A 20,379-nucleotide genomic window follows, 5' to 3' on the forward strand; every position below is an offset into this window, starting at 1 on the left:
CATTGTATCTACTCAAGACTTTTTTTGAAATATGTGGAAAATTATATTCGTAGAAAATTGGGTCGTGTGGTAGAATTGTGTGTGTGTGTGTGTGTGTGTATATATACTTTATATTTTTTCTCTTTGTCTTCTTTCTTATGTCTTAACATGTGTGACTAATACCTCTTTTTCATGTGACATTAAACAAAATGATTTTTGGATTTAATTTCGTTATTCATTCAATAAAAAATAAAAATAACAGCTGTCAGACGGTCGGATCACGTGACTTTAACATGACATCACGTGTTTGTAGGAATCACGTGATGAGAGGAGCGCAAACAGGAAGATACTCCGAACACATTTATATTCAGCAGGTATAGGCTTTATTTATAAGTTAATAACTTTATAGCATCATACACAACCAGAGCGCTTGAATTTATACATGTTTTCATGACAGTTACTGCAGTAATATTATCAGATTAACAGTTCATGATCGGATCTTTGTCTCTGATCGGCCATTGGACTGAGGATATATTTACAACATATAACAATACATGTACATGATTTTTGAAGCGTTATTTTGTGACATTTTTTTGGATTTTATTATTTTTTGTGTAATCCAAACAAAACTGCAAAATGCATGTTGCAATGTCTGTTTATATGTACTTTGTGATGTTATTATATATGCACATAGTATTACATGTTATGTATTTATTTGATGTGTGTTTTTGTGCAGTAATAATGTCGTCTGCAGTGGAGAGGACCGATGATCTGCTGCGAGAATATCTGATGTATCGAGGCTTCACCAGCACACTCAAACATCTCGACGCAGAAATCAAAGCCGACAAAGAGAAAGGCTTTCGAGTATATCATACTATTATTATTATTATTGAATAATTATATCAGTAGTTTATCTACATTCAGATACTTGTATATTAAAGTATCCCGTGGTATAATATAACATTGTTTGTTAATAATATAAAGTGTGTTGTTTTGAATTAGTTTAAATCACAGACTCTGCTTTGGCTTTATGTTTTATTACAGGTTGATAAAATCATCGATCAGCTCCAACATTTCATTCAGACCTTTGATCTGGTGGGATTGAGGGATTACTGGAATTATTTAGATCGCAGACTCTTCTCTCGACTCGAGGATGTTTATAGACCCACCGTGAGCAAACTCAGGACCAGCCTGTATCGTTTCTACATCATACACACTGTTCAGGTACAAGTCAAAGAAAAACATCATATTGACATTATTTCCATGATTTCCAGTTTTATTTCAAAAGATTGTAAACATTTGTAATCCTACATCATGGTAGGTTTTGTTATTTATGTTAAGAAACTAACATGGTGGTTTTAAAAGTGGTTTTGTGTCTGGAAGTAATGGTGTCTCCTATCATCTGGTCTATTTTCTCCACAGATGAAGAACTCGGAGAAGACGCAGGAGTTTTTTCAGAAATTGTCTCTGGAGCTGCAGGGTCAGGCCGAGTGGCGTGATTGGTTCGTGTTGCCGTTTATCCCCGCCCCCGAACAGAACCCCACCTTCTCTCCGTACTTCTCACGACAGTGGGCCGACACCTTCCTGGTCTCTCTGCATAACTTCCTGAGCGTCCTGTTCCAGTGCATGCATATCCTTTAAAGCATTTATACAAAATCAAAGTTATTCAACAATCTTTAATGGTTTGAAAGAAGTGATGTTGCTCATATTGATATTACTCCGATATCGCTCATAGATTTAAGAGAATATAAAGTGAATCGCATGGTGCTTCTCCATTGCGTGGTACAGCTCGGTACGGCCCAATTTTGTGTGGTTTTCCCCTAGGGGTGCACGATTAATCGCATGCGATTGTCACGCGTATCATGTCAGTAAAGCTGGCTTCTTGATTAGTGGTAAAGAGCGACATTTACTACACAAACAAGCGGGGGAAATATCGCATTCATAATCACAGGCCTGTTTAAGGCGAATAGTGAGTGTTTTCGTGGCATATGTAAATATAAGTGCAATATGTATACGCTTGTTGGTGCAATTTATTGTGCAGCCCTATTTTCCACCCTGTTTACACTACCTAATACCTGATACTTTTTTTAGTTCCATCTTGGTTGAGAAGCGAGTCGTGATACTAAAACGTGATATGTAATGGGGCGTACACACCGAACACGAATTCAGCGTTTTGCATGAGTAGGCTACATACAAAGTCAATGCAGAGATGTGAACTCGCACATGGCGATGCAAATGATGCGAATTGGGCAGCGCAATTGCCACAAAAACACTCACTATTCGCCTCAAATGGGTCTTTAAGCAAGTTGAAAATATTCAACTCGAGCGTAAAATTTGCATGACACAAAGTTAAGTCCCGCAAGTAATTTAGAGCGAGGAACGTGATGATTCGCTTTTGTTGTGTTTGCATTATAATTGGGCGTACACTCCAAATGTGAATTCATAGATTTGTGCATCTAAATTACATACAAAGTCAATGCAAAGAAGCAAATAGACGCAACTCGCCAGGGGATGCAAATGACATGAATCGGGCAGGGTGATTGCAATAAAAACACCTACTATTGCAAAAATGTAATTGAAGCAAAAAAATGCATGACACAAAGTTAAATCCTGGAACGCAGTGCTTCGTGTTTGGTTTGTACACGCAGCATAACACTGCAGATCACTGATTGGTCCGAGAGAATCGTCACTACTAGCATCATTGCTAAATGCAAGATAAGCATAACCCCGTGCAGATCACTTATGTGTTTTTAGTCATCTTCGCATTGTTTTACGAATTTCCGAACTCTTTCCGAGCTGTACAATGCAGGGGGAAAATGGCAATACTTGTAAAAATTTATAAGAGTGATTGCTACACCTTAAATAGAATGCATTATCTACAGTATTGTTAACTTTGGTTAACAAGTCTTTAACAAAGCATAACCCAGCAGCACTTTTAGTAAAGAACTGTAGGTGTGGTTTCGGTTCTGGATATGATGATTGGTAATAAGATCTTTAACAGATTCACCCCAGCCTGTCCTGTTGAGCTTTGATGCTGAAGTTCAGAGAATCACATGCGTGCAAGAGGAAAACGAACAACTCCGACAGATGGTGAGATACTGACCGCTGAGACTACATCAAGCCCTGTTTACTATCTGATCATCTCTTGTGTTTGTTAAGACTGATTTGTTTCTTAATCTAATTGCTTTGTTTATCTTCTAGCTGTTTGCCCTGCAAGGAGAATCACGACTGAAGAAAGATGAGGAGATGGTCCATCATAAACTTCCCCCCTATGTTCAGCACATGGATCGGCTCGGTGATACTGAGCTGTGAGGACACTTTAAAACTGGATGATCCATTTGTTACACAGCAGGGTGTTTTTATATTTAACAGTTTTGTATTTAGTCTAGATGTTTACTAATATTAACTTAAAATGATGCTACTGACAGAATAAACAAAGTTGAAATGTAAATCTCTTACAATAGTCTTGATTTTACTTGCTTGTGTCTGAGATCTTTTGGTTTGTTCATTACATCAGTCACATCTCTCAATCAATACAGTTCATTTGTGTTCCTTAATAACAAAAAGACAAATATGAAATCAAAGCTTTATCAAGATCAACAACATGAAGCTACATTAGATTCACATAAAGACCGTGTCACATGTTCAACAATCGTCAGAAGCACACAGTAGCTCCACCCAATGTTTCTTTGTCCAAACTTCATTTACTGAAGAATAAAAGGAAGTGAAAAGCAGTGGAGGGGAAGTGAGCAGGATAATAAGGTAGTGTGTGTGAGAAATATGAGCCACGTTTCATCTGTTTTCCCGCAGAGATCTCGTGTACAGCCAGCGAAACGTCAACGTCACCACGCCATCCAGAAACTTCTTCTCCACCTTCCTCCCTCAGGCCAGACGGGCTCCTGGTAAAACACCTCCAGGACCCCAATCCTCCCCTACACAGGCCTCAATGGGCAGAAAAGACCCCAGCGCTCAGGTGTGTATGCAAGTATCCATGGGAATGAGAGAAGATTCTGGGAATTAAAATCAAGTCTGAAGCAGTGAAAGTCATCATAAGTCAACTTTATTTAAGGTCTCTCAACCTAACCTTGTTTCTAAAGGTTTTTTTCTGTCTTGGATTTACAGCCTTTAAAAGTTAAGGATCCACCTGCTCCAAAAGACTCAAAGATGGTCACGGTTTCCATGGCGACGACAGAGACGGCCACCGGCCATTCCAGACAGAGAAGACATCAGGACCGTGAGAAAGAACGAAAGGAGCTGCTCTCCAAACTCCCTGCACAGGTTCTGCACATAAAACTCCCTCCCTTTCAGTCTCTTCTAATGCTTATTGCTGACCTTGAGCCATTTGGTTTTCTTACTGTGCGTTCACACCAGCGAATAAATTGTGCAACTCGCGTAGTTATTGGGCTAGATGCTTGAACATTTTGAGTTAATGCATAAATTCGCACACAATTCACGTGTGAATGACGCGACTCAAAATGTGCGTGTGAAATTCAGACGCGAATACGCAAAATGTGCTGGGTTTAGCTTAATATGTAACTATATAGCTCAAATTAGCTCAAATTGAGGCAATAAGCATATAAATTGCGCCATTCGAGTGTAGTTGGTTGCGTGAACATTTTGAGTTAATTTGCGTAAAATTAGCATGTTTGGATATTTCAACATGTGCATTTCTTGCACGAATCATGTGTTACACACGTGAAATGCCCAAAATGCTCAATTCGCGCTGCGTCATGTGCGCCTCAGAATCGCGTCTTTGCATTGACTTAACATGTAAATCACTCGTGCTTAACGTTTCTTTGCGTCTGGTGTGAACGCACCCTTAGATAATTGCAAAAATACAAGAATTACGACAATTTGGTGATTTGTTTTATGAGACCGTGTTGTCCCTTCACAGAGTTTAGAGAAGAAACCCGACGGTTCTGATCCAGATTCTCAGACTGAAGCACTTACTGATCAAACAGACTCCACCAATCAGCTGCGAGTATGTGATGTGGGCGGAGCAGGGGCGGAGCAACCCTTTATTAAACTGAGTCAGGAGGAGTATGGAGAACATCACTCATCCATAATGCACTGCAGGTGAGTGTGCACACTTCAGACACTGGAGTTTTTACATCATTTACTTTTCATAAATATTTTACAGGCGGTTTCCCAGACAGTGCTTATCCTAGACCCAGATTAAAATGCATGTTTGAGTTGCCTTAATTTAAAAGCATCTTGCTCTGACATATCTTAACTTCTATCAGTGCCATTATTTTGTTTCTTGAGATGCACACCAGTATTGCTTTTTGTAAGGTTTGTTTGTAAAAACTACTTACATGCCCTAATATAACTAACTTACTAAGCCTAGATGTGTTGTGTGTTTTTAGGGTTGACTGCTCGGGCAGACGTGTGGCCAGTTTGGATGTAGACGGAGTGGTGAAAGTTTGGGCCTTCAATCCCATCATGCAAACTAAAGCCACCATCATGTCCAAATCTCCACTGCTGTCTCTGGAATGGGCTGCTAAACCGGACAGACTGGTGAGTCATTTCTCTAAAAATGATTATTGACTTCATAATGAAACAAGTGTTAATGATATAAACTTATTTTCATACAGAGTTACAGAATGTCTTTGCACATTATCAAATTAAAACCCTAGATTTGATCCACTAATGTTTGACAAACACAAAGTGTCACAATTTTGTCTTCATCCATGAATTGATATGTGACCCTGGACCACAAAACCAGTCATAATTCACACACGTTTACAGTATTTATATCAATAGATAACAATCCATTGATTGTACAGTATGGGTCAAAATTATCAATTAATTAATGGCAAAAATCACTAGGATATAAAGTAAAGATCATGCTCCATGAAGATATTTAGTACATTTTTAAACGTAAATATATCCTAAATGTATTTCTCATTAGTAATATGAGTTGCTAAGGACTTCATTTGGACAACTTTAAATGTGATTTTCTCAATATTTTGATTCTTTTGCACCCTCAGATCCCAGATTTTCAAATAGATGTACATCAGCCAAATATTATTCTATTCTAATAAACGTTTATTTGTTCAGCTTTCAGATAATGTATAAATCTCAATTTTTAAAAAAAATAGCCCTTATGACTGGGTCACGTATATGAATGGAAATAATGGGAACATCAGATAAGAGTTTACTCTGTTTTTCTGTCATTTACAGCTGTTGTTAGGCAGCGGCGTCGGCACGGTGAGACTTTATGACACTGATGCAAAGAAAAGCCTGTATGAGATGTCAGTGGATGAAGCCTACCCACGGTAAGTCCTATGAAATTACCCACAATGCATTGGGGTTTTCATCTTAAAAGCTGTGTCCTAATTTGAAGGCTGGGTGCTTCGAATGACGCGTCCTCGAAAGCGATAAGTTGTCTTTGAAGGTCGCAGCCTCCGAAGTCTGTGAAGAGAACTGAAATGAGATGGTGTTGCCTTCTGAGGATCCATAAGTTGCGTCACTTGCTCTACGTGCCCACCACGCCTGCTGTCAGCAGGATACAGTGGAGACATTTCTGACTTAATTAAAATAAATATGGAACCAGAAAAATTTTATTGCATTTGTTTAGATGTTTATTATACAATAAAGCACACTGTGTGAGATACTGTGCACCTATCCAGTGTAAGATACTGTACTGTATGTGATATACGCTGTATGCTTTGTTTGTGTACAGGATTTTGTCATTGGCCTGCAGTCCCAGTGGAACGTCATTCGTGTGTTCTGCTGCCGCGCCGTCTCATTCTGCTCCTGAGAGTGACACGCGAGGATCTGCTCCTATATCAGGACAACTGCTGCTGTGGGACACAAAGACGGTCAAACAGCAGGTAATCGACACAAAACACACAACACATACAGTGAACGCTGTCATTTTTTAGTTGTAATTGATAACTCGTGTAACCACCGGTTGCATTAGTTGCAGTTTGCGCTGGAGCCGGGTCCCGTCGCCATCAACTGCACCGCTTTTAACCACAATGGAAACCTGCTGGTAACCGGAGCGGCAGATGGGATGATACGACTGTTTGGTAAGTAGATGAATGTTTGTGGTCCTGTGGTTTATCATCTTTACATTTTCCCGCATCTCTCTTTGCAGATATGCAGCGCTATGAGAGCGCACTGAGCTGGAAGGCTCATGATGGAGAAGTTTACAGCGTAGAGTTCAGCTATGATGAAAACACCGTCTTCAGTATCGGAGAGGATGGAAAGGTGATGCATTCATTCATCACTATGAAATCCAGTTTGAAATTCTCATCACTTTAATTCTCAAACTTGATGTTGTGTTTCTGGGTAGTTTGCACAGTGGAATATTCACCGCTGTGGACTCAAACAGTCCGAGTATTTGCTATCCCAGGATGCAGTGGGGCCGTTTGTGCTGTCGGGTTACAGCGGTTATAAACAGGTTCAGGTTCCACGTGGCCGACTCTTTGCTTTTGATTCTGAAGGGCAACATGTCCTCACCTGCTCGAGTGCTGGAGGAATCATACACCGGGTAAACTCCCACACACTCACACACAGTTTTGTTTACATTCATCTTCAAGTAAATATGTTTGGAGAAGCACAGATCATTTGTCAGAGGCGTCATGCAGCACAGAACTGATAGTATTGTGCATATTAAACCGATAAAAGACCAGTAACAGATTAATGGACACTTCTTTGATTTGGAGGTTGCATGCACGGCGCCGCCTCAGTTTAAATTACATCTCTGGTCAGCAGTATCTTTTTGCAGTTAATGTGATTATAAATGTAAGGTCATGTGTTCATGTGTCTTCTGTGCAGCTGAATAAAGGAGATGTTGGTCTTGAAAGCGTTTTGTCTCTCGGTGGTCATAAAGCACCCGTGGTGACCGTGGACTGGTGTACGGCGATGGACTGCGGCACGTGTCTCACTGCATCTATGGACGGCAAAATTAAACTCAGCACACTGCTGGCTCAGAAGCCCTGATCTCAGATCAGCATGATGTGATTGATGAATCACTTTGGACATTGAAGATTCAGGTGACCAAAAGAGTTTAATCAGACAACAAATCTACATTTCTAAAGACTTTAACATCAAGTCCATAAAGATCAAGATTTTGAGTCTTAGATTGTGAATAATTGAATGTTGATATGTAAGTCTGACAGTATTTATGGAGAAATGTTACATCTGAAAGAACAAATGCTAAGCTGGAAACATATATTCATTTTTTTATCAGATCACATACTGTAGAAAAGTATGCTTGTTTTCTGTCTTTCAGATATCACCTTATGTTTAGACTTTAGGTCTATTCTACTCTTGAAATATAAAAAGCAACCAAGTATTAAAATGATGTTCATATAAAGTTCTTTATTTGTATCCTATACTACATTAAAATAAACACTTAACTACAGTCATCTGTGCTTGAATTGAAATTATTTTTTTCAGTGTTGTTAAGACATATTTACACCGGTAACTGTTACATGCTGTTTATCACCACCAGGTTTGGGTAAGTTACTCAAAGTAATTAATTACTACTAATTACATCTTTAATCATGTAATTAGATTACTGTACAAATGACTCTCCAAAAAGTATTTAATTAATAATTACTTTATAAATCATATTTAGTAAATGATACAAACATAGGATTGAAACGGCTTGAATAAATCATACAAAATATGGTACATCAATTATTCTGCTCACACTTTATAAGCTTTCCACACTTTAAAAAGTTGCTTGCCAGCATTTTATGTGATTTTCACAAAATTCCTACCATAAATTTTTTCTTCTATTAATATATAAAAATACAAATATGTCAAATTAAAAAAACCTTCTGCTTTTAAACAAACAAACAAATAAAACGGGAAAAAAACTTTTCATCCTATCTTCATTTGTTCTCTCTTTAAAACCTCTTAAATATGGGTATGTTTCTTTAAAAATTCCCAATTTTAAGCAAAAAGCTGAAATAATTGCAATTTTGTAGAGGACTTTTGTTAAAGATCAAATTTAGAATAAAGATCAAAACATACACAAAGTTTAAAATTAATTAAATTTGTTTTTGTATCAGTTTTGTATAAATTGGGTAAGAGCGCCATCTCGCAGATTTACAGATAACCGTAAAAACTCGTCAGGAAAGTGCCATTGGCAGGGAACATTTTCTTTGAATTTACGAGATAACTCGCCAATGGTGGGAAAATAATTAACTTTTGCCTTAATATACTCCAAATTACTGCTTATTAATACTTAGTAAAGTAGTTGTTTAGTTTAAGTATTTTGTAGGATTAAGGATGTAAAATCGGCATGTGCTTTATATCTCAGTAATTTTAAAGCTAATAACCAACTGAATAGTGAGGATTGTAAAACTACACTAGTAGTGTGTTAACATTATTCTAATTAACTCACCATAGTATTTAAAGTAAGAAGGATTCATATAAAACATGCATTTTTAACCTTAGACTGTAAATGTTGATGTTAAATCCACTATTGTAGTATATATAACAGTCCATACACATGATTTACTTCAATTACATCAGAAATTACTGTTATTAAATTACTGGAACAATAAGAATGATTCCTTACTTTACTTTCACAATTAAAAAGTTATTTAATTACAGTAGCTAATTACTTAGTAACTAGTTACACCCAACACTGATCACCACAGACAGTAATGTTGTATAAACAGAAATGATGATAGTTTTCTGTGGTAATGGACGATTGCTACAGATGTACTATTAAATCCACAGCACCCATGTCAGACTTGATATTATTAATACTTTTTAATTGGCATTTAAATAATCACAGATTACACAAACAGATTTCTTAACATGTTACTGAATGAAAACATTTATGCAGAAATAACTATTGTCAATCAATATTGTGAGTACCGGTATTTGTTTTATATTAAATGTTATGTTCCATTTAAATATGAATGAAAAAAATCATAACGTGGAAAATTTCTTTAAATTAATTAAGTCAAAAAGAATTAAGTGCTATTTAAAGATAACGTGATTATTTTGCTGGATCCTTCTGAAAAAACCCAGTAAACTATTATTGTGTTTGTGATGACATGCTTCAATCACAGCAGTACATGCGCACGTCATTGAGAGCCGTATCGTCTCCGATTCCCTGCGGGGTCTCCACCATCGTCTCAATCCCACAGATTCCTTTACCCTCACAGGTGTCGCTCCAGTCGCCCCAGCTACCCCAGGACATTCCCGAACCCTCCAGTAGTTCTGTGTTCCCACTGCAGTTAAACCTGTGGAGAGTTTGAGTTATTGAGTAACTATTTTGATGCCCCTATTGGCACCCCCCCAAACAAGATCTTACAAGTTTACATGCAATATTACTTACAAAACTATGTAAAATCACGTGATCATGTCAAACTTAATTGTAAGTTTACTTTACATGTAATTAATGATCAGGCTGTAAGTAAATGCCCTCTGATCCATTGACATAGACATCAGATTGAGAGTACAGGCTAATGGTGGATCACATTTTAGGGTGGCTGTGCCCAGGTTGTGCTACCCGTTGGACCAGGGGTAGGTAAATATTTTTGACTCAAGGGCCACATTGAAGAGCTTTATTTATTCCAAAACAGTACTCAGTTATTACTGTACTATAGTAAAGTCAGTGAAACAGCAGTCAAAATGTATATGAGCTCTTTGGTGCCCCCTGCAGCTCGTGGCGCCCTAGGCCACCTCCTAGTTCACCTATGCCTAGAAACGGCCCTGCCAGTCAGACCAAAACAATTATGAGATTATTAACAATCATTTAATCTTCCCTTTCATAGGTTTAAAAGATAATGTATATTTAAATCTTTATAAGCTTTCCCCAGACCCTGCTTCAGTACACCTGGGTTACAAATTAAGATTATACAGTTTGTTCTGTTATTGGTGAATTAGTTTATACATTGTGTAAATGGAGTTTTGTTAGAGAAATGATTCTTCTCACCTGATATTATTTGCTGCTGTGTCATCCCAGCCGCCTTGATAGGATTCAACTCTCAGCTGAAAAGATGTCAATAATCCACTCGAGCACCATTTAATATCTGACCATTTACCCCAGCTGAGGACAAATCACAATAATCAACTTTAAAATCTGTTATTGGTTAGGCTAACATGATCTGTTTATTTACTGTATGTGGGGGTGGAATATTAAAACATAAAAGACTGCTTGTTGTGTAACGCATTAAAATACTGCCAACATAAGAAACTCCAAACTAAATTCTGAGCTCTTTACCTCCCTGAGTCAGATTGAACTGAGGCGTAGTCTTCATACGGTCCTGATGAACTCTTGGAAGGGTTGATGCAGTGAAGACGAATCCCATTGAGAGCTGTGTTATCACCGACCAGCAGAGATTCCCAATAACCTGCAACCTAACAAACATCATCACAGAAACTTCACACAATCCTTCATTCAATATAGAGATACTAGTGGAGTTTGGGCCAGAGTTCTATAAACTGATTTAAAGGGACAGTAAGTAGGGTTTTAAGTGTTTCAATGTCTTTATATGTCCTCGTTGGTGTCCTATGACCTCTGCCAGTGATCTGACTTTTCTTTGTAAGCTTAGAAGTCCAAGAAGGCTTCCATGTCATTCCGCCGTATTGATAAACTATAATAGCAGAGAGGGACAAAAAGCACCAGCCTACCAATGCATTTCCACAATGTGTTTTCATTCAGAACACATTAACCAGCTGCAACGGACAAGGAGATCAGCGATTAACGGCTACCGTAGTGGCAACATGTATTTGGAATAGCGAGGTGCTAGAGAGCACTGTTCGTTTGAATGCAAAATACAATTTCACCACTAGATGGGGAAAATCCTACTTATTGTCCGTTTAACTTGATTTATCTAATTTAATCAGTTTGTAAACAGAAATCCAACCCACATATAACAAATGCTTTAATCATGTAAAACTATCTGTAGTTTACTTGATATAGTATAAAACTGACTTTAGTGCTTTGTTTAAAAATGCCTTAGAATGTAAAACGGTATTTATGTAGGCATAGATGAATAATAAGAGTTGTGTAAATGTTAATGACATCATAAGCCTCAAACACGATTGTTTCTTCCTTCTTATGTAAACCTCATGAATGCAAAAGACCGCTGGAAAACAGACCAATCACAACATAACACCAACTGTGATGTTACAGTCCAGATATGAGTCCCCAACATTAAATTAATTAAAATGTCATTACAATGCTAAAAACAAAGTTGTCACTGCTGAGTTCGTGCTATATACTAGTTAATGCTATATGCTAGCGTTTACGCTGAAGTTCTACTATTGACGTTACAGTTACGTTTTGCAGGTCCATACTGAAAAAAACACAAACTTACCACTTAGAAACGTCCATTAACAATCTCCAAACAATTGATTATTCCACAAAATCTGATACAGACTCAAACATAAGATCTGTTTACACACACACAGAGCTACTGAAGGAGAAACAGCCAATTATTATTCATTACACTTTCAAATAAGATAATAATAGACCATTTCATTATAAAGGCAAATCCTAGGGTTGTAAATGGACATGAAAAACTGACTCTGGATCATTTTTGCACTTAATAAAGCCACAAAGTTCTGTGTAGATATCAGAGGACAATTTAACAGATTATTAACATGCATTCTTTGGCACCTTTAATGTCAACAGGATCAGTGGATGTTGGACTGGTGGACAATGACTACAGTTTTTACAGCATTGAAATGGATCAATGTTTTCTGTCTATTAATCTAGAATAGAAGATGATACTTTTCTGTATATTTGTGATGATTTTGAGAGAAAAAAGACTAAATGTATGATATAAAGTGTGTTTGTGTATCTCAGATCTCAGGCAGAGGTAAATGTGGATCTGCAGTGGATTGTGAAGAACTGAACTGTATCTGAGGAGATTCCATGATATCTCCATGTGTCTTAATTTAAGGTACTGTTTCATTTCAAATCTATTATTGTTGCTGTTTGCTATTGACTTTATTACTAAAACACTTAACCAGCAGCATTACAGTATTGTTTTATGACCAAGATGTCAATGATCTTACAATGATGAAGTAAACAGAAGTGTTTGAGAAGAAAATGCTATTTTTATAATAGATAAAAGTGTTTAAAATAACACTAATCAAATATTCACAATTAGAGCAGAAATAGTTGGCAAAGTAAAATTCATGAAGGTGGACTTTTAAACCAGTAATGTTTTGGTTATAAATGTTAGCTTACCTTTAGACTAAAACCTGCTGCGTACATCCCAGCCGGACACATCTCTTTCAGACCCCATGAACCCCAGCGCATCCCATTATGAACCTGCAGTAGTGACCGGTACGACCTGTTGATGCTGCGCTCAAACCGTCCACCTGAACATCGATCACTAACAACCAGCAATGAGATTAACAACACAGAAATAAACTTAAACATTTCTGATTTCATTAAGCGAGCTCAATACAGCGTGTCTGTGTGTTTCTCTGTTAAACTGAATGTAGGACATTGACCCAAACCAGAGTCTGATCTAAGTCCAAACTGATCAATACAGATCTTCAGAAACACATCCTTTAAACAAGCAACATCTTTATAGTTTTCATCATTGAACTCCAGACATCAGTACGTAAAGATCTTCTTATATTTGTGTACTTGACAGAAACAAGAAAATGATGGAAGAGAAATAAGATTGTGGTGTAAAAGATGCATTAAAGTCAATCAATGACCTTTGTGTAAACATCTAGAGGAACACAAACAGCTCAGACAAACATAGTTTCAAGGTAAAAAAAAAAATATATATATATATATTTGACTATATCAGACTGACAATTTTGTGTCTGTGGGATATACGCAGTGGCCGACGTATACTCTGATACCGATTATGAGATAATGAGAATTTATAAATAATCAAATATCTAAATAATGATCAACTGATAATTGACATGATGTACCAAATTTCTATTATATTAATTTGCAGTCAGATTATGATTTAAACACAGAGGTCAAAGGAATAAATTGAAATCTAATAAATTGAATTATTTTATAGAAGCACTAAGGCACGAAAGAACACGAGATCCCTTCACCCACGCCATTGGATACCGTCATTGGCCCAATGGGTGGCTCCTTACAATTTGTAGGATTTAAATTGTAGGAGTTTATGACTTTGTCACAACCCCAATTTCTGTGCTTACTGATGTTACAGCTGTTTATCCAATACATTGGGGGTTAAAGGTGATCTTCTGATTGGTCAGTTTGAATTTATCATGTTGGGGGTCTTCTGCTTCTTGCGCTCATCCTCTTTTGGGCTGGTCTCCATAAGCTCTGCTCTTGGATTCTCTCTGCTTTTCTTCTTCACCTGAGCTGTTTGGATTAGGCCATTAGGCCAAGATTCCAGTTTTCAAGTGTGAATCTCTTTCTTCTAAACTTTCTTTCTCTGTTCTCTATACTATCAGGTAAAATCTCACATACATTGGTAACAGTTTGCACTATTAATTATTTACCATTTCATGCATTTATAGTGTAACCATCTCAAGTCAGTACTGTTATTAAACCTTTTCATTTACAAATCTGTTTAGTTTTGGGGTCTATATGATCCCAAATGACATTTCATTAGTTAAAAAAAGGTTCCCTTCATCTCAGAAATATAAAACTTTGTGACTTTTCCTAAATAATCTATCTTTACATACACAAAAAACTGGACTTGATTCGGTTGTTCTAAAGGCATGTAAACAAAAAATCATTAATCTGTCCCTTGGAGTGCAAAAAATTGCAAAATGCATCAAAAACTATAAAAATTCTACTATTTAAAAATAATATTTATTTTTAATGCCCTTTCTAAACATCAATTCAAAAAATGTATCACAAAAGTAATGATTTGAGCAGTTGTCCATATCCAGTAAAATGAATGGGTCTCTATGGGAATCTGCTGGTAGAAATTATTTAATTCCTAACAGTAATTTTCTAAAAACCGATGGCTGAATTCAACACCTAGATCAAAATCTAAAAACAATTTAAATCAAATTTAGATCATAATTTATGTGAATTTTCATAAAAAATTGATATTTTTCAGGCAAGCCAATGGTGTAGGAATTTAGCGGTAAACAGGCACAAAAGTACTTCAAATCTCTCGAAACTCAGCTTTATTGTATAGATGAGAAGTAAACAAAAAATGATATACAGTATTATTTGTATTATTGAAAATGTATATTTTTCTTACAATTATGCTTTCAATTTTGTGGTCATATAGACCTCAAGGGCCAGAAGTGTAAACCGAAAACGAGGAGCGTTTGAGGGTTAAGACTAAAACTTAAACCCTACAGATTGCAATTTAATATATTTATATCCTAGCAATGCTTTCCCACATATTTTGCTAACATAACTGCACTTATTTCCCTCAGTATAAGTTGCAGAAAGGTGATAATTGACCAGAAATACACAGTTTTACACCATCTTGCTGCTAACATTTCAGTCATTTTGGCAGACTGAAGCACTGTAGTGAATTCACCGTTACAAAGTTATATTTCATTTCATTTTAAACAACTCTGCTGTAAATGAACACATTGATTAGTGGCTATGTTGTATTTAATTAATTAATTAAATGTTTTATATAAAATAGAAAGTGAATAATTGTCATTTTCTTTAATCATTTAATTATTAAAACACTAATACAACGCTTGTAAAGTTTGTTGTTGAGCCATGGTTCACATGCATGTGTGCATTATAGTTGCACCACATCTACCTCAAAGCCAGGAAAATGCCTGAATTATTAATAGAATACAAATGCTAAGCTTTGTCTGTCTAGGCAATGATCAGAAAAAAGATCTGCACACTGTTAAAGTCCCTTTATTTCAGAAAAGTTTTAAAACAGCAACATTTCAGTCAGAGACCTTCGTCAGTCAAACACACAAGCAATGATCATTATTAAACAAGATTTCACAAGTTCAAAGAGTTTGAATTAATGACACCTCTTAACAATCAAGTGAGCAGCTAAAGTATAATCACATTAAAGCAACACCTCAAAACATCCCAAACATTCCCCCATCATCTTTTTGATATACTGTACTTTTCAAATCCTAAGATTGATCAAAACAGTACATTTCAGATACAAAACAGTATCAATAAAACTCACTCTAATGTTTTTAGTGGAGATGAAACTTTAATATAGATGTGGAGATGTGACTTTAATATACACAAGACACACAGCTGTATTCAGACATTATACTTTCAGTCAAACCAATTATCAGTATTAGTTTTTTCTAATAATATTTCTATCCTTTAGTTATGTGCTGCTTAATATTAATTTCTATCCTTATGGTCCGACTTATAAAGTCCTTTCTTGAGACAAAGTGTTTGCAGTAATTGTGTCTAATCACAGCAATACATTTGCACATTATTGAGGGCTGTGTCATCACCGCTCCCCTGTGGCGGCTCCACCCTCGTCATAATCCCACAGATTCCTTTTCCTTGACATCTGGCGCTCCATTCACCCCAGTTACCCCAGTTCATTCCTGAGCCCTCCAGAATATTAGCAGTACTGCAGAGAAACCTGTGGAAATGTACATTTACAGTCAGTTTTATTTCTTGTGAATTGCAGCTGACAACTAGTTAAGTGTTTCTAAACACTTTTTTTTGCATACTACACTGAACAAAATTATAGACACTTTTGTTTTGCCCCCATTGTTCTCTGAACTCAAAAATGTGCACAAAAGGCCTATTTCTCTCAAATATTGATAATCCATCCATCTCACAAGTGTGGCAGATGCTGATTAGACAGCATGATCATTGCACAGGTGTGCCTTAGGCTGAAGGAGAAGTGCTCACTAACACAGATATTTGAGAGAAATAGGCCTTTTGTGTACATGGAAAAAGTAAAAAAGTGTTGTGTTTACGAGTTTGTGCAGTGTATATAAGATGTACCGTACTTCAATCTGTAATTTAGTTTGTGATAATGCGTGATTTAGGAAACAGCCATGGTCTCACCTGATATTGTTCGCTGCTGTGTCATCCCCTTTCCCTTGATTGGGTTCAACTCTGAGCTGAAAAGATGTCAAAAATCCACCCGGGCACCATTCAATTCTTGTCCATTCACCCCAACTGAGGAAAGATTACAACAATCAACTTTAATGTTGTTATTCGTTATTAAGATAAAACCGTATAGTACTGGATATCAGGGGTGATGGGTGCTCTTAGACAAGGATAGGCACAAGGATTCACTTTCCTATGAGGGGCCACACGGCTAGAAAATCATACTTTACTTATGAATACATATATAAAAGCATGCATACACACAACTAAACACTCACATACTGTATACATGTATACTATTGGATGATTAAGCAAACACCTATGAAATACGTGTGCATACTGATGTGAAATTCATACCAATACATCTTAAGTTAGTAATGCATGCATATACACTTGTGAATAACTTGCATATACATGCAAACTTAATGCATGCTTACACCTATAAACACTCACACATACATATAAACTCTGTTCATATATAAACTCACGTTGACATATCACCAGCTCTCTAAAGTTAAACTAAATCATGTAAAAACAAGAGATTGCATAAGATGCCGTGTTTGATGCTTATGTCAGCTATACTAGACGGTCAATGCAGCGGTTTTTATAAGACCACACTGTAAAAAAATTCGAAGAAATTACAATGTTATTGCAGCTGGGTTGCTGGTAATTTACCGTAGATTTAAATGTATGTTATTTACTGGCAAGAGTTTGTTCAAAGTTAAAATTTTTTTTTGAATATTAACAAGTCTTTATCTTTACAGAATAAAACGATACAATAACAGCCTCATGCAAAGCATTCTGGGAACCAGAAATCATCATCAAACTTTTTCTGTTTTTTGCTACAGATTTAATTTCCCAGAATGTTTTGCTTGATGCTGTTTTTTTGTTTTACTCTGTAAAGACAAAGACTTGTAAATGTTAAATGTTCATTTAACTTTGAACAAAATGTTGGCAGTAAAAAACAAATTTAAATCTACGGTAAATTAGCGGCAACTCAGCTGCAATTTCTACGGAATTTTTTTACAGTGCAGGAATCCTGTCAGTATTTGCGTGAGATTTGCATACTGAAACAACATTGGTCAGTTTTTCTACTGGTTTTATTCAAAAAGATTTCAGAAGAATTATTCCCAATTTCCCGTAGCGTCAGTGTCTGATGCAACGTCTCGTTCTCGTCTCTTAGGAAGCTTTTTAAGGTTACAATAGTAACCAGAGACGTTTTCTGAAAAGAAATGACACCTTGCACTTGAGGCTAACACATACTGTGAGAACGACATCTTTTATTTTCAGTTTCTAAAGCGTTAAAATCTGAGTTCTTTACCTCCCGGTTTCAGACTGAACTGTGGCGTAGCTCTTATGTGGGGCTGATGAATCTTTGTGAATGCAGTGAAGACGAATCCCATTGAGAGCAGTGTCATCAGCATCCCCTACTGACCTTTCAACCTAAAGCAACATGACAGTGGGTAAATCTTCACAACAATACTTCTCTCAAAAGACAACCACTGTTAATGGAGTATAGATTCGGACCTACAATTTGAACCACAAATGAAAATAATTTAAAGAATGTTTGTAACAAAGCAGATCTGGGACATCATTCACTTCCATAGTAGGAAAAAAATATATAATATGGAAGTGAATGGTGCCACTGACAAACATTCTTTAAACGTGACTCGCTTCATCCACGATACGCCTCCAGAAGCTCTGCTTTATTCGGAAACTAGCGGTACAGCTGATCTGTCTTTTATAAATCTGATCAAACTAAAGACTCTTTGGAGTGCTTCAAGTTTGAATTGTTTTGAGGTTTTATGCATGCGGCAGGCAGTGGTTATATAAATAAAATCCGCCTATGAGATTCATTATTACTGTGGAATAACAAAGATGGAACATAATGAAGTCAATACTATGACTGAAAACAAAAACAAAAACTGGTGGTAAAAAAGTATAATAGTTCTAGATGTATTCAGAAATGTAATTTGTTAGTTTAGTGCAAGGTTTTAATAGGCCTTAGTTATTTAAGATATGGTTAAGAATATATTTACTTACTTTTATAAAATAATGTATATTAAAAAGATAAAAAACACTGCTTATATATTTTCAAGTATGTTAAATAATATGTTAAATAATAGAATTGAAACAGAAATATTTTTTGAACGTTAAAATAGCTTAAATAGCTAAATATTTTCTGCTTCATTATCAGACACTGCACCATTTACAGTATATGGAAAAAATCTACTACTTAATTCATGATAATCTTAAATGTGGATTAATTTAACCCTTTAGTGTTTTATAACTTGATGAACAGACGCATTTACTTCATTAAATGACTGTAGTAATTAATAGTTGTCAGATAATGAGCTATTTTGGAAGATTTTTCTTCTTTCCACGCATTTGTTTCAAGCTTTATTGCCATTTGCACAGGTACATTTTAGTGCATGTACATTAAAATTCTTGTGCGTTTCTCAAGAGTCAGCTTTAGTCACAGAAAGAAAGTTAACTATGTTTTAACATGAAATAGGACACACAAATAAACGTTCTATTATATACACATTAAATAGGCAGTGAAAGTAAACAAATAATACAATATTACACAGTCTGTAAATAAATTACATTGTTGACTTTACTTCAGTAATACTACACATGTTGATCGATAGAAGTAAGATTGTAGTGCCCCACATTTGTGTTGATATAATGTTATTGTCCAAAAGAATTCATACCAATACCAATTAATACCATTAATTAATACCCCCCCCCCCAATTGTTTGCCCAATGTTAAATGGTTGTAAATAAGTTAAGTATGTACATTTCTTACAACTCACCTTTAGACTAAATCCTGCAGCATACATCCCATCCGGACACATGTCTTTCTGACGCCACTCACCCCAGCTCATCCCATTTTGAACCTGCAGTACTGATTGGTACGGCCTGAAGCCTGAAGATCGATCACAAACAACCAGCAGTAACAATAACAGAACGGAAAACTTAGACATTTCAGATGTCATTTTAGCGGTCTCAGGACAGATGAGTGCAGCTCGTCTGTGTTTTCCTCTTTTAAACTGAATATAAGACATTGACCCTAATCAAAGTCTAGTCTGGGGGGACACCAGGGTCAAAGTCCAGACTAATTAACAGACACTGACACACTCCCCAAAAACTGATCTTCATACAAACACAACATCTTTTGTTTTCATCACTGCACTCCAGACATCAGTGTTATGCAGATTTTTTGTTCTTGATAGAAACTAGAAAATGATGGAAGATAAATATGATTGTGATGTTAAACATGTATAAAATTAATAGATCTTATGAGTTTCTTAAAAGCAACCTGTGTGTGTATTTGAGAGATGACTCAAGAGTAAAGACAAACATCTGTGTTGTATTTCATTAATCTCTTATTCTTTACTATTTTTATATTTAGTTTATTAGTTATATATTCATTTTAACTA

The 20,379-nt window shown here is 36.2% G+C and overlaps 3 protein-coding genes across 4 annotated transcripts; 1 reads left to right on the forward strand and 2 right to left on the reverse strand.

The window, feature by feature from the left end:
• The first annotated feature begins 272 nt into the window (after positions 1 to 272).
• Positions 273 to 8,081, forward strand: wdr91 (WD repeat domain 91). 2 transcript variants are annotated; one of them, XM_073812513.1, is made up of 16 exons: positions 273 to 353; positions 716 to 843; positions 1,024 to 1,203; positions 1,402 to 1,608; positions 2,986 to 3,069; positions 3,181 to 3,287; positions 3,790 to 3,952; positions 4,102 to 4,257; positions 4,874 to 5,055; positions 5,346 to 5,496; positions 6,163 to 6,257; positions 6,665 to 6,815; positions 6,905 to 7,013; positions 7,082 to 7,194; positions 7,280 to 7,477; positions 7,765 to 8,081. In XM_073812513.1, the coding sequence occupies exons 2-16, from the start codon at positions 721 to 723 to the stop codon at positions 7,927 to 7,929; spliced, it is 2,184 nt and encodes a 727-aa protein (XP_073668614.1). In that variant the 5' UTR covers positions 273 to 353; positions 716 to 720; the 3' UTR covers positions 7,930 to 8,081. The 2 variants fall into 2 exon arrangements, with proteins under 2 accessions (XP_073668614.1, XP_073668613.1); XM_073812512.1 differs by lacking the exon at positions 273 to 353 and adding an exon at positions 392 to 535.
• A 1,617-nt stretch (positions 8,082 to 9,698) lies between these two features.
• vmo1b (vitelline membrane outer layer 1 homolog b) lies at positions 9,699 to 13,426 on the reverse strand. The gene is made up of 4 exons (XM_065243616.2): positions 13,157 to 13,426; positions 11,180 to 11,316; positions 10,892 to 11,005; positions 9,699 to 10,196 (listed from the first exon to the last, which is right to left on the reverse strand). Exons 1-4 carry the CDS (start codon positions 13,361 to 13,363, stop codon positions 10,013 to 10,015), a joined length of 642 nt encoding a protein of 213 aa, XP_065099688.1. The 5' UTR covers positions 13,364 to 13,426; the 3' UTR covers positions 9,699 to 10,012.
• A 2,312-nt stretch (positions 13,427 to 15,738) lies between these two features.
• LOC135721411 (vitelline membrane outer layer protein 1-like) lies at positions 15,739 to 20,019 on the reverse strand. Its single transcript, XM_065243615.1, has 4 exons — positions 19,753 to 20,019; positions 18,258 to 18,379; positions 16,892 to 17,005; positions 15,739 to 16,457 (listed from the first exon to the last, which is right to left on the reverse strand). The coding sequence occupies exons 1-4, from the start codon at positions 20,002 to 20,004 to the stop codon at positions 16,277 to 16,279; spliced, it is 669 nt and encodes a 222-aa protein (XP_065099687.1). The 5' UTR covers positions 20,005 to 20,019; the 3' UTR covers positions 15,739 to 16,276.
• Between the last annotated feature and the right edge of the window lie 360 nt (positions 20,020 to 20,379).

This window comes from Paramisgurnus dabryanus, chromosome 18, assembly GCF_030506205.2.
Source record: "Paramisgurnus dabryanus chromosome 18, PD_genome_1.1, whole genome shotgun sequence".
In the NCBI taxonomy this organism is placed as follows: Eukaryota; Metazoa; Chordata; class Actinopteri; order Cypriniformes; family Cobitidae; genus Paramisgurnus; species Paramisgurnus dabryanus.